Source organism: Cydia pomonella, chromosome 25 (assembly GCF_033807575.1).
Source record: "Cydia pomonella isolate Wapato2018A chromosome 25, ilCydPomo1, whole genome shotgun sequence".
In the NCBI taxonomy this organism is placed as follows: domain Eukaryota; kingdom Metazoa; phylum Arthropoda; class Insecta; order Lepidoptera; family Tortricidae; genus Cydia; species Cydia pomonella.
In genome coordinates this window covers 9,700,209-9,714,900 of record NC_084727.1, presented here as the reverse complement: position 1 = coordinate 9,714,900, position 14,692 = coordinate 9,700,209, and the positions used below count along the sequence as shown (strand labels likewise).

The following is a 14,692-nucleotide window of genomic DNA, read 5'->3' as shown; positions in this document are numbered from 1 at the left end:
GACCGGTTTGGCCTAGTGGGTAGTGACCCTGCCTACGAAGCTGATGGTCCCGGGTTCAAATCCTGGTAAGGGCATTTATTCGTGTGATGAGCATGGATATTTGTTCCTGAGTCATGGGTGTTTTCTATGTATTTAAGTATTTATATATCTATATTTTATATATATCGTTGTCTAAGTACCCTCAACACAAGCCTTATTGAGCTTACTGTGGGACTTAGTCAATTTGTGTAATAATGTCATATAATATTTATTATTTATTTATTTATAGTTATACAGACGCCATGATATAGATTGTCAGATTGTCACATATGATAAATAAGCTACAAGAATTTAACGATAATAATAAACGTGTTAATGTCACATTGAGTTGTATCAATAAAATCATGAATCATATCGTAAAGTTCGACATGATTGCCGGGCCTTGGCCGAGGTTTGCCCAACATGAGGAAAACGAGTTAACATGGCGTACCTTCCTAATGCTAGCTCGTCTAACTGCCAATATATCTTGATCCTTAAGAGGCTGTCAACACCCAATGTCCTTGAAATTGACGTTACTTAAACAGTTTTTTAAGAAAGACTATTTGTTTTAGTCAAGTAAGAAAAATATATGTTCATATTAATTATATTTCAAAGACCGTGGTTGTACTCGATACATGATTGAACGAAATCGGCTCGATAGAAAATAATTGCAAAGATTGGTCTTAAAATCACAATTAAACGCTTCTATGTCTTTATTGTTTTGACTTATGGGTCTGCAATTAAAATCACAATTTCAAAACATTTATATCTAAACCGCTGTTGAGTAAAATATTACACTAATAATCCACTTTTTTTTATTTAAATATTTTCTTATTATTCCCTTGCCCAGGCCCAGTAACATGCGACAGTGCTATCTCATTTACTCCGATACAAATAGACAGTGTGCGCGCTTTAGGTATTGACAGCCTCTTATTAAGGTACGTATTTACTAAAAAATTAAACAAACTTTGTTTGACGATCCTTTTGTGAAATTCTTATTATTAAGTGTCGCCATAGAGAAATAAGAAGTACATAGAGTGCTCACTCCATACATCAGTTTTGGTACTAAAACGCTTATTATTTTCGTAGTCGACATCTAGCATCGAGTAACGGAATTATCAATGGTTTGAGATATCTATAATAATTCAATGTTTTTTAAGAACAGTAATAACTGCATCAATAAATTGCTCTGATATTTAGATTAAGATGATATTTTGCGGAAGCGGACTTTTTTGTAGACCAATGAAAGAGAGACAGCCCCACCATACATTGTGTTGTTATATGTAGCTCAAACGGATTAGGCAGCGTTTTCGATTAAAGTTCCTTGAGAGCGTTATTTATGCCGACATCTTTAGCAAACATCTTCATATTTCAACCAATTTACAAAAAAAACTTAACAAATTATACATTTAAACCTTCCTCAATTGGATTTCGCGCCTTTTTCTACTGGCAGAGTGGTTTTACCGGCTATACCTATGTACTTACTTAAAAGTTGAAGCTTAGTTTTAGGATAGGTAGGTTACCTACCTTAAGAAAATTGTACGCCCTAGCAGGCAACTGTTGAAACTTATATTGTAAAAAAAGACCACCTTTGTATGTACACAGTTATACAATAAAAAATATTCTATTCTATTCTATTCTATTCAAGAATCGTTCTATCGATAGGTGAAAACCGTATGAAAATCTGTTCAGTAGTTTTTGAGTTTGGGGAACGTTTTATTATAAGATGTAGTGATTTGACGTTTTCCGCTACATTTGTGGATGCTAGGTGGCGTGACAGTCGTGCACGTAGCGAATAGTGATTGTGACATAGATGATGCAAGCATCGTAGGCTGTCATTCAAATTTGCATGTCATTCATTCTGTTCAATGGCGTATAAAAAACTGTGTGACATTGCGGTAATTCGCGGATGGTCTAAAACGCAAAATGACTAGTGTAATATTTTGCCTATATCGCTTTTAGTCTACATCGCGAACGGTCTAGAACGCAAAATGACCACTTTTTTATTTCATTAGGCTGGTACGTTTGTTAGTTCAAATGGCCGAACGACGCGACGTAAGGATAAAACGACGAAAATGATGTAGGCATTTTGCGTTCTAGACCGTTTGCGATGTAGACTAAAAGTGATATAGGCAAAATATTACACTAGTCATTTTGCGTTTTAGACTATCCGCGAATAACCCTAACATTGGAATATAAGTCTCAACTTGGAATTTGTTGCGAAAAAATTTAGGTAGTAAATAATTGGGCAGATCAATCTTTTTGTGTTGTTTGTCAGAATGTTATTGTTTTTGTTGGCCCTAGGGCACCTCGGAGGTGCATAGGGCTCCCACACTACCCTTCCACACCTTTCTGTTTTGAGCAACCGGCTTGGCCTCGTTCCAGCTCAGTCCTACGGCTTGCAGCTCTCTCTACGCGCCTCCACGTGTGTACGGGGTGTTTGCGGGCTCGCTTTCTGCCTTGGGGCCGCCTCTCAAATGCGATACTGGCGGTGTTCGCAGCTCCTCTGAAGAGTATGTTTCAAGTTCAAGTTTCTTTATTTGGTCAAGTAACAACAGAACGTTACATCTAGCATGTCAAAAATTCAAAATACAGGTCACTGCTAAAAATAATCATAAGGTACTGTTACACATGCTGATTACTAGCACAAAAGCATGCTACTATTGAGCAATTGCTACTTAGTAGCATGTGTGTCTAAACATTGCTAATAATGAGCATGCTCATTTTGAGTTCGCTCAAAAATCAACGGTCGTGCGATTTTTGGTCATGCTACCTGCAGCGCGGGTGGAGGGGGCGTGCTTTTAGCGCGTGTGAACAGTGCCCCTAGTGTAAATTTTGTCGATAGCGAAACGTGACATACGCGTTTGCGTTAAGTCTCATTTTGTATGGGTTTTTGAACAGCGCGCCAAGCGGGACGTTTTGGAAAGTCAAAAATCTCTTACAAAATGACACTTAACGCAAACGCGTACGTAATGTTTCGCTGTCGAAAATATTTACACTAGGGGTACTGGGCCCTTATTCGACATGCTAAAAGTGACGTTTCGTGTTGATTTCCATTTGATGTGGGAAATATTGTGACTTGTCGAATTGCTATCATCAACACCTGTCAGTGAACAATATCCACACTAGAGGCGGGGCGTTGTACCGGAATAGTTTTTGGAACAGGTTTTTTGTAATAGACTACTTTTAGCTTGTCGAGTATTTAAAAGTACGAACTTTGATTTTGAAATAAAACAAATATGAAACTTTCATCACCCCGTACCTCCATTCTTACCGTTACTTTAAGCAAAACAAAATTTTGTTAACAGACGGTCGTCTGGGCGTCTGTTGTATCTAAAAATAGTGTAATAATATATAATAAAAATATGTCAATGGATTCATAGCCTTCACTCAAAACGTCATAATATTTCCGACCCCTACCGAAATAATAAGTCGATATTTGCATAAATAATCCTTATTTGTAAGACGCCTAAGACCGGCAAATACGTAAACTGCCTATTGGGGGTCATACTCGTAAAAGTAGTATTTTAGACGTACTTTTGGTACGAGTAACAGAGACGTACTTTTGGTACGCAGTCCCAGCTCTAGTCAGGATTCTAGTTGTCAAATATAAGCGTGTCGAATACGTATTAGTTAACTGTCAAATGAAATTAGATCAACGGTAGACTTTTTTGTCGATGGGTATGGCTGCCATGTTTGGATTTATGACATTTGAAAGGGGATCCTAAGGCAGAGAGTAGTTTTTTCTGTACGATTTTGATTCTTCTACTCGACGCAAGATGGAGTTAGCTGCCAAATTCCGATCTTGGCGTTATAAAAATAAACCGCAAGAACCATGACGATGACATGCAGTTGCGTCGATGTAGATCTATCATAAAACGTACATGTGACAATTGTCCAGGATTTAAAAAAATCTTGACAATTAATAAATGTCAAAAAGAAAACTGATTTATTATAAAAATACAAATTATATATAAAGTTTGATTTTAAAACCAATGGTCGTGGGTCCTAACCCCGGCTCTTAACAATGAACATCTTGTAACTTGTGTGCAAAATATCATTTAACTTTTACCAATTACTTTTCGGTTAAATAAAATATCACGAGGAAGAAGTAGCCCCAATAAGGTATATTTTCCCCTCTGGGTTAGAAGGTCAGATGGCAGTGAGACAGGGAGAGATAGTGAAGAATGCGGCAAAATAATCATTAATTGTGTTGTTAGACTAGCTTTTAGTTAATATGAAAACTGACGCAACAGCAAGCTCAAAGCCCCCTATGAGCCAGAGCCTGTTAGGTGCAGGCTTAATTGGCTCATCCGAGGGAAGCGGAGCTTCGGCGACTAGCTGGTTGCGTCTGCTTATCAACTTCTTCCAATTCACTTTTACATCAACTCCTTATAAATTTGTAAATTAAGGTCAACTTTGTAAGAACTAATACCTGTGCCATACTATAAATTGGACGATATGCCTAATTAATTGTTATTAATGTTGAATTTTTAATGGCGTATAATATAAGACAGCGGTCGTATAATGACTGAGAAATTTGGATTTTTCTGTTTGAATAAACAGCAAACTGGAGACATTGAGATTAATTATAAACTTATTATTTTAGGTGTTATCAAGAAAAAAGGTCTTAACAGATTTATGAATAGGCATTGGCAGAAAAACAGGCGTCCGACCACGCATAATGGAGGATTCTATTTCTTTTATCATGTAGCTATATCTATATGACCTCTGCCGCCGACTTTTTCACCCGTTGGCGCCTGTGCCCAAATCCTTCTAAGACCGAAGTTTGCTGTTTCCACCTGTCCAATAAGCTGGCACATAAGACAGCCTTACAACATGACTATTCCCCAAAGTATCTCGGTGTTACACTGGACAGAAGCCTGACATACCGATTGCACATAGAGAAGCTAAAAAGTAAAATAAGGACCAGGATATTTTAATTACGATACATAAATAACTACTAAAACATGTTTTCTGCAAGAAATTAGTTATCTTATTATATTATAAAATATTTATTATCCATCTGTGATGTTTATTTCTTGTGAAGATATCGAAGTTTCGCTGTGTAGCACTTATCGATATATAATATGATCAAAATCGACCCGTCCACATCCCTAAAAATCCACACATACACATTTTTACGCACATATACAAAGCAGTATAACCACCAAAATGGCTACGGCTTGAGTATTCAAATTTGTATTGAGAAAAGGCAACTATATCCTGTCTTTATTTGCCTCTCTATCGCTCGAATATGCAATACGCATGCACTCTTCGTCAAAATCGGTTTCAAAGTATTTAAATGTTTACCGTATTCATTTAAAGCATCGTAGGACAATGCCGCTATGTAAACTGTAAGGTGGGTCTTAAATTAGTGTGAGTTATTTTGGCACCGGACTCAACCTTCACGTTACAATATTTAAAGTATTGCGCTGTCATAGTAACGAAAATGATAAACACGTCAATCGGAGTAAACAAGTAACTAAATGATGCAAACAAGAAAATATTGCAAAATAGGTACATATATAATTATGTACCGATAATTATTTTGTGTTAAAAATATGAGGCAAATTATACTGCCCGATTATACGGACTACATATTAAAAACGATTATCTTGGAAACAGTCAATAGGTGAACAAAATTATAGTAAAATTGGTGCATAATTTCAGGGCTTGCCTGGCCCACGCATGATGTACCTACCTACCACGACCACGGCCGTCTCCTATTACTATTTTTTTCTAATTCCCTAACTAGCGAACAATATTTCATGTTCATAGTCTAGAATTTAAAACCTTAGCTACATATTTGTGGCGCTTGGGGTTGAAGTTGAAACCCTGGGGTCCTAGCGTGGGTCTATGAGGAAATGTCAAAACGCCTTTTAAAGGTTTCTGGTGACCAGAGGCCTGGCCTATATTTCAATCGGCGGATCAGCATTGTTATCCAGAGGGGCAGCAGCCTTCTGGACACACCACCGACCGACCAGAATTTATTTATAAGTTTTTATCTTAAGTGTTTTTATGATATTTTATATATAAACTTACAGATGTCGAACCACCAGCAAAGTTTTTGAAGAGGTGTAGTTCCTGGTATCAACTGGAAACTGAAACTAATAATCTACACTCAAGAAAATGAAATATAGTCACAGAAAACTTTAATGTTTTATTTTATTAAAGAAAAACGTTAAAAAAATGTGTAAACAGAAATATATATTTTTTAATTCGTAGTTGAATAACGTAATATGTATTTAATCTCCTGTACATAGGAATCGTCTTTTTGTAGGTTTATATAAACAATAAGTACTTAGGTCGATTTAGGCATCAACTCATCACACCAAAATTTTGTTCTAACCGGTCACATCGCCAAAAGCAGTATCATTTGTTTCAACCCGTCACAAGTAGATTTAGTTCTATTAGGACACATCGTAATTTTGTAGCTATTGGTCAAACTGCAAATCTGTTCCTATTCGTCATCCCGTCAAACTGTTCTAACTAGTCACAAGGAGGATACCTAAACAAATTTCACTACCCGCCAAACGTGTAATATAGACCATACAGTAGGTCTTAATGGTGATGGCGACTGTACAATGGGGTTGCGTATACATACAAAGAGCATTCAAATAGTTGGTGATAGACCAAGTGACCGAGTTACTAACAGTTATATTTTATCTTTTTTATAAATAATGTAATAGCGTAATTTTTGGAAAAATAATAAAGGATTCATGAACCATCTCGTAATTTTTAAAAAACGTTAAAGTCCGTTTCAGTCCGTCCATCATATGCCTGAAAGATGTGTTAAGGTATACTTACAACTTGGATCGTGAACGTGGTTTAGAAGCAACTGGGTGCGGAGTAAATTGCTTGAATTTTTTTAGAATTTTGAGCGTTTCTAGGAGAATATGTGGAGCGAGCATTATTCGACGTGTAGGTGTGGGTTCAACAAAAAGATCGCATGTCAATAGTGCTTTATTGTCGTTAAAATTCAATTAATAATCGCCTTTATCGACCATCAACTGTGTGGTCACTTTTTAATTGATTGACATTGTCAGGTATAGTTTCACTACTCGCCGCCGCATTATTCATAGCGCATTACTTATCCTATCGGATACAAGATGTCGCTGATTCTTGTAAAGTTATGTTTAAAAAAAAAAGACGCCTTACTCTATGCCATATATTGTATGAAAGGAAGGGTATTCCCTGTCGTACGTCAAAAAATCCAAGATGGTGCCCAAGCCCATGGACAAAAAAGTCTAGCAATAAAATCAACACTTGTCAAAATTTGACATTAGCAATCCACAGTCAGGTGACAATCAAATCAAACCGATCCACTTCGAGTTCAGAGCCATTACAAACTGTATAGTAGTAATAAACAAAGTTGATTTTAGTTTGATTATTTTTTCTATGAATGAGTTTTGATTGTTCCAAATGATAATATCCACAGTTGATAGAATCAACACTTGATACAATCAACATGCGATAGAATCAAGTGTTGATTTGATGTGGACGCGAAATTTGACAGTTGTGCATGTCGAATAAGGCCCCTGGTTTGCTTATTGAGCATGCTAGTATCGTAGTAGTAAAATGTTAAAACTAGCATGCTCATTGCTAGCAAATGTAAACTGCCCATAAGCATGCTCGTATTGAGCATACTCAGTAGCACGCTTTTTAGCATGCTATTTTAGAGCAGGTATATATATATACCTATATGTCCGATCCATCTACATTTCCGCAGCGCTACTTCTTGGGCGATTGGAGGTTAGGAAGAATATGTATACATAAGTATTTTTCATTATGGAGTTATGGAGGTTAGAATGTTGTAATTATATTGCCGAGGTTTTCTCGAGGGACTGCAGTATGGGAGACTCTTCAAAGAGAATTGTAGGTACAGGTTTTTAAAGGGTCGACAACGCGCATGCAACAACCCCTGGAGTTGCAGGCGTCCAAAGGCTACGCCGCTTATCATCGGGCCAGCTGCGCTTGTTTGCTACCAACGTGGTATTAAAAAACAGCCGATATGTATATGTAATATCCGGGTCTGGTTGTTTCAAGAAAAAATACTCGCAACGGAAATCCCCGTGTTGTTTCCAGAATCGATTGACGTATTACATTGATTTATTTGCTACCCGAATAGATATAAAGTAGTGTGCAATATGTATAATGTACATTGAACTATTACTACGTAGAACAGGCACAGAAGATCAGTAGTTTGCGCCATCGACATTGACAGAAAACCGTAAAAGTGGAGCGTGAATTTTGTTCATGGCGCAATTTCATTGTTTGGTATGACTTCTCTATAGTATGACTATTTTGAATTGTGGTCCAGGCTACGTACCCATGGCAACCTGAGTGAGCGAAAAAGTTGATACACCCAGATTCCTGCCCAGGTTTTCCCGAGAGGCTACAATATGGGGTTCTTCAAAAAAGGTAGAAGTTTTTAAAGGGTCGGCAACGCGCATGATATATCTCTGGTGTTGCAAGCGCCCATAGACTATAGTGACTGCTTACCGTCAGGCGGCACTGAAAGAAATGGTTTGCATAACTGTAACAAAATTTTGGTTACTGTTTACACAAAAATTGGGACTTGCGAACTATGTGTTATATGTTACAAAACCGTGTTTGGCTATCAGTGTTCAGGTACTGGGTATATACTACAAAATAAGTTTGTAAATTTATGCAAAGTTTATTTTCTTATAACCGTAGTTTAGTTATTTAGTAAAGTTACAAAACCAGTTCGGCTATCTATTTTTTTCAGTGGGTCGTATGCTTGTTTGCTACTGACCTGGTAAAAAAAAAGATACATTTGTTTGCAATTCTGCATACAAGGTTTACGTCCAAGGCATACAACGTTAAAACATATCTGTTCGTCGAAGATGATACAAGGAAAATCTGTCAGTAAACAAGAGGTAATCGACAAACCAATATACATCAAAGTTGAATTGACAAGATCATTACCTATGATTGTTTACGTACTTAATAAAGCCTATTTTGTATCGGCAATCAATTTTACGCGTAATTTTAAATGTAGAGTAGTGGAAGTGTCGTCAAAAATGTCACAGTCTTGAAACTATGACATTTATAATGGCACGGCAACACTTTGTTCTGACAAAGTGGGTACAGAGTTACCTTAGCACTCTACTGATATAAGTTCAAAGTCATACCAAAGAGAATTTGAAATAGAGGTAGATTTTCAAAGAAAATTTTGTAGCCACAGTTTTACTGCCATCATTCGACACGTGATTAAAACTTTTAGAACGCCATTTGAGTTTGATCCTTATTCTTTCACTGATATGTGTTAAATTTGTTAAATATCAAAATGTGGCGCCATCTTACCGGGCATCGGCTAAAGGTTGTGGCGCAATCGCTCGAAACGATGCCGCCATATCTTTGGCCTTTGATCTATTAGATTCAAATTTTCTTTGGTGCTATAATTTATTTGGTGCTTAACTGACCAAAAGTCCCACCTGCTCTGTTACCAGTGAGATAAATGTACCATTTGTGAAGTCGTAGGAAATAAGAATTCTTTGGTCCCAGTGTTCCCCTTGTCCACAATAGTAACAGGTAGCAGCTAGGACTTTTTGTTCCTACTTCGGTAGAAAAAGGAAGAGATGGTTGTATCCTTGAAAATCAATCATACTATCAATTACTGCTAATATTCATATTTTATTGCGATCATGTTCATTACACAGTAGGCCTAAGATGGTCGGCTCTTTATCATTTGTCACCATGCCTGTCACGTTCTAACAAGTATGTAACATCTCCATGTACCAAAAAGTGTCATCAAAAAACTTTAAATAGGTGGCGCTACGATACCTAGAGTACTTGAACAAAAAAATCAAATCATAGACAGCGCAATTCACTCCGTCAATAACGCCTACGTCTACTCTAGCGCTACTCTGGAGAGATTTGGAACTATTATTTATAGTTGACAGCTGGACACTTTTGCAACAGTTCTACCATAGGAGATGCCACTCCTATAGGATAGTCTGTAACGATGGTTGTGTGTATGTAATAAAAAAATAATAATATTAAGTATGTACATGATAGCCTGTTCGGGCAGTAATTCAGCTAGGATGTTAAAAGTATTTATATTGAATAAGGTACTACCTACTTACCTTTTTAAAGTTTTCAAAGCTAAGTAGGCCAAGGCATAAAAGTGCTGTCAGTAAAACAATAACCAGCCGTCATTTTGTATTTCGTTATTAATCACAACGGACTGTGGGTTGCTTCTGACGTAGATTTATATGGGATCATTGTTATAACTTTTAAATGAAACGTTCAATGATAAACGTACAATTGTATTTAGAAATACCGGAGTGTGTAATTACTTATATCAATAACAAATAAGTACCTAACAGTTTCTTTCTTTAGGTAGTTTATTACCTACCTAAAGAAAGAAACATATTTGTGACATTATCTATGAAAAGGGACCTTATTGTCGATGGCGCTTACGCCATTTCAACGATGCTCCCATATTATAAATAACGCCGCGCTACGCAGTGCGGCTTAAGCGCCATCGACAATAAGGTCCCTTTCATAGATAATGTCACATTTACATTTAAATGGAATTAATTTAAAAGGAGACTGCGACTGACTGAGACCCGTGTGTGTGTTCTACTTCTACCGCTTGTACAATGGGCTGTGCTCTGAAGAATTGTTTGACATGATGCCAACGGCCACTTTCTATCACCGCACCGCTCGCCGTCGGCAGGGTGTTCATCCTCACACCCTAGAACCTAAATGGTCTCGTACTGTGCGGTTCAAGAGGAATTTCCTCCCACGGACTCTCCGGCTGTGGAATGAGCTCCCTGCCGAGGTTTTCCCGAGGGTCTACAGTATGGGGTTCTTCAAAAAAGGAGTGTATAGGTTTTTAAAGGGTCGTCAACGCGCATGTAACTCCTCTGAAGTTGCAGGTGTCCTTAGGCTGCGGTGACTGCTTACCATCATTCGGGCCGTATGCTTGTTTGCCACCGTCGTGGTATTAAAGGTTAATGGCAAAATACAAATTGCGACTTTCGTCGTCACTCCAGAGAGTGAGATAAGCTTTCGTCATAATGATGATGCCTTCCATTCTTGAATGTAAATAAATGTGGTTAACTTTACTTGATGTTCTTTTAACCTTTAATATGTTCTGACTACTGTCGTGAAAAGTTGTGTGTCACACGAGAGCAAAAGTTATTTTACATCTTGTGTTTTTGAGTCCCTCGCTACGCTCCAGATTCTAACTTACAATCACTGTCTTCGCTCGTGATTCAATTATAGAATCTTTCGCTTAATCGGGACTCAAAATCAACACTCGCAAAAGAAATATATATCCACTCTTGTTGCACAATTGCCGTCCCCGGTGCGAAGGCGGCCATGATGCTCGCAGCATTTCCACGCTGAATTACCGTGGACCATGGACAACCTTTGCAAATATGTGGGAAACAGTGGCGTAGCGTGCCTTGGCGGGGCGGTAGTACTATTAGTTATTCTGTGGCGGGGCCCCGTTTAAAAATTTATTGGGGGGCCCTTAGGAAGGGTAAAGATTTCTCACAAAAACGCACGTTGGGGGCCCCCGTGGCCCCTGGTGGGAAATATAGTACCGTAAACAAATCAATCACTGGCCACTCTTTAATAACCTGCCTCCTTATACTAAAAATGAATTCTGTTCACTTATAAACGAATTCATTTTAGCATAAGGTGATTAGAAAAAATCCGGATAGGTACTTCTCAAATTTTTGTATTTCTTTATTTCAGCCACATGCATAAACTTACAGCTAAGGATGCCAAAACGCTTATCCAGTAGAGACAAACGTACATACATTGTATGGGGATATTGGGGATCTAACTTACAAACTTTCCGCAACTTGCATCTTGTATATCTTGTAGCATGGAATGAGCCAGTCCTCTAGTTATTGCTAGGCTCTTACTAAGTTTAAAAAAATAGTTAATTCAGTATCCTAACATATTTATATTTGTTTTATTTTTTCAGTACGTCTGTGCGTGGTGGAGGGCCGAGGCTCGTACAAGCGCGCGAGCAGATACTGCCCCGTGCTCGACCAGTCAGAGTCGGGGGTCGAGTGCGTTATAGGACAGGACAGGTTAGTAATAAATAATAATTTATTAGCGGTGGAGGGCCGTGACTTATACAAGCGCCCCAGCAAGTAATGTCCCGTGCTCGACCATGACTCGGGGGTAGAATGTGTTAAGGACAGGACAGGTTAGAGATAAATAATAATTGATTAGTGGTGGAGTGGCGGATTTGCCCTAAGGCCAAGTAGGCACGGGCCTAGGGCGGCAAGACATTAGGGGCGGCTGCAAGGCGGCAGTCGATATGATGGGTGCTGAGAAAGGGGCGGCTAGTTAGTACACTGCAAATCCGCCACTGTGGAGGGTCGTGCTCGACCACGACTCGAGGGTAAAATGTGTTCTAGGATAGGACATGTTAGTTAAAAATAAATAATAGTACCTGGGGGTGCGTTTTCCCAGAGATAAGACCTAGCTATTACCACCCCCCTATTTAGTTAATTTAAGTTTCATTTCTCCACTACCTAAAGGTTGTCTGGAAGAGATCGCTCTGTAGCGATAAGGCCGCCTGTTGTTTACCTCTATCTTCATGTATTATATGTGTTTCCATGTACATTTTTTCAGAGGTTGTGCAATAAAAGATTAGTATTGTGTATTGTATACACAGTGGCGGATTTGCCCTAAGGCGCAGTAGGCCCGGGCCTATGGTGGCCAGATATTAGGGGCGGCAGTCTATATGATGAGGGCTGAGAAAGTGGAGGCTAATACTTACTAGTTTGGAACCTAGGGCAGCCAAGATCTAAATCCGCCATTGATATAGGTACAAAAACTTATCGATACGAACTTAGCCCAAGTAATGAAATATGCGATTCCGTCGTATTGCATTAATATTATGTAAAACCGGCCAAGAGAATGTCGGGCCACGCTCAGTGTAGGGTTCCGTAGTTACTCTTCGGTCACAATAAGCTAAACTGGAGCTTAAAGTAGGGTAACGGCGGCTATTAACGCGGGTATCAAAATCGACGTCTAACACCGCGGTGTTTACAAATACGCATTTTGCAAGCAAATAGATCTATTCCCTAAGAAATAAAGAATACACAAAACAAGCTCATTCATTGGTCTATTGTGCCCATTAGTGTGCATTTGTGTGAGTGTAACAAAAAACTCGCGATTCGTCAGTTTGTGCGACGGCGGCGCAAGAACCGGTTGTTCCATACAGACGCGTGACACCACAGGTAAGTGCACTTCAATCTTACTTAGTGTTTTACGTAATAGTTATGGCAAATAAACGAGTGCAATGCCTTTTAAGGGGTTGTGTATTGTTTTCTACACGATTTTGAATTACTTTTAACTTAGTTTTTGACCGGGAAATACGTTTAAAATTGAAAGTAAAATACAGCGGTGATAGGCGCCAATTACTTCTATGGTAAGTAATTCCGTGGTATGCCACGGTAATAGAAAAAGTGGTAGTTTTGTTATTTACTCTTTAGTTTTGGTACAAATTATCAATTTTATAATTTCTTTTATTTATTCCAATCTTGATCTATTCACGCTATTAAAGAGCTATTTCCGTGGTATGGAAAGTATTCAACTAACCCTTAATTTTTAACAAAAACTTCAGCACCGATTTCCTTGTTTCTATGGGAACCCTTAATCTGTCAACTTTTTTTTATTTTGAGTTAAAACCTAAAATTTACTTGCCAGTTATGTGATTTTGTCTTTACAAGAAGCTTGTAATATACGTGTTTGATTTGATTTGAATAACCATCTGTGTTTTATTCTTTTTATGGGTCGGTATTAGGTTTGATTAAACTCCAAATTAAGCCTATTACCGATGGTATGATCAGATTACCCTCGGTAATAGAATGTATAGAAATCTATTACCGACCCAGAGAAATATCGAATGGGTCGGTAATAGGCTCTTAAAGAGTTATCTATTACCGAGTGACTATGTGGTATTGTATTGAAATATCGCATTTAGGGTACCGCAAGTACAGATTTCGTTGATAAAATTTAGACTTCAGTTATCATTATCAGATTTAAATTCTTCTGTTTTCTGATTCAGTTATTACTCTGACAAGGAAGGGTACCCAACTGCCGGACAATTCCGATTAGATTTTTTTTTATATAATTTTATTTATACAGTAGTCCAAAATCTCACACATGATTTTTTTAGCTATAAGAATTAGCAATAAGAAAAGTACTGTGATTTGTTAGTTATAAACGGGTAAATTATAACACATAATATGTGAGAGACTTTATTTAACTTAATTGCCTTATCAAAAATATTACAAATAAAAAAAATCATGTTTTTATATATAGTCGAAATTTTATAAGGTGCACGTTTACCATTTCACTGTGGTAAACTGTCACTCAGGTGGTAAACGTCCAGCTTATAAAATTTCGACTATAATTTACGCTGTGCCTTATGAGAAAATGTTACTTACTTGTTTTTTTTGTGCAGCTAATTATGTCAGTAAGACAAATTCTTATCAATCTTTATAGCATATAAAAATTACTTTATTTAATAACAGGCAGGCCTATTTGTCATATACGTCCTTAGTAAAACTTTACTAACAATAATTTTTGTTGTTTTACATGTAAAACATTCAACTTATAACTTTACAGGTACTCGTGGGTACTTGGTAAGTTAACTATTTAATAGTAT

The 14,692-nt window shown here is 37.7% G+C and overlaps 1 protein-coding gene and 2 long non-coding RNA genes across 3 annotated transcripts in view; all 3 read left to right on the top strand.

The window, feature by feature from the left end:
- The window catches only part of LOC133531390 (transferrin), a 33,629-nt gene that overhangs the window by 8,184 nt on the left and 10,753 nt on the right, over positions 1 to 14,692 (top strand). The window contains exon 2 of the mRNA XM_061869590.1: positions 11,990 to 12,098. Within this exon, the coding sequence (XP_061725574.1) occupies positions 11,990 to 12,098 (109 nt within the window). The remainder of the gene's footprint in view (positions 1 to 11,989; positions 12,099 to 14,692) is intronic.
- Positions 2,647 to 5,043, top strand: LOC133531671 (uncharacterized). Its single transcript, XR_009801573.1, has 2 exons — positions 2,647 to 4,143; positions 4,628 to 5,043. It is a non-coding gene; the product is annotated as an uncharacterized LOC133531671 (long non-coding RNA).
- On the top strand, positions 5,321 to 6,225 carry LOC133531670 (uncharacterized). The gene is made up of 2 exons (XR_009801572.1): positions 5,321 to 5,653; positions 6,066 to 6,225. It is a non-coding gene; the product is annotated as an uncharacterized LOC133531670 (long non-coding RNA).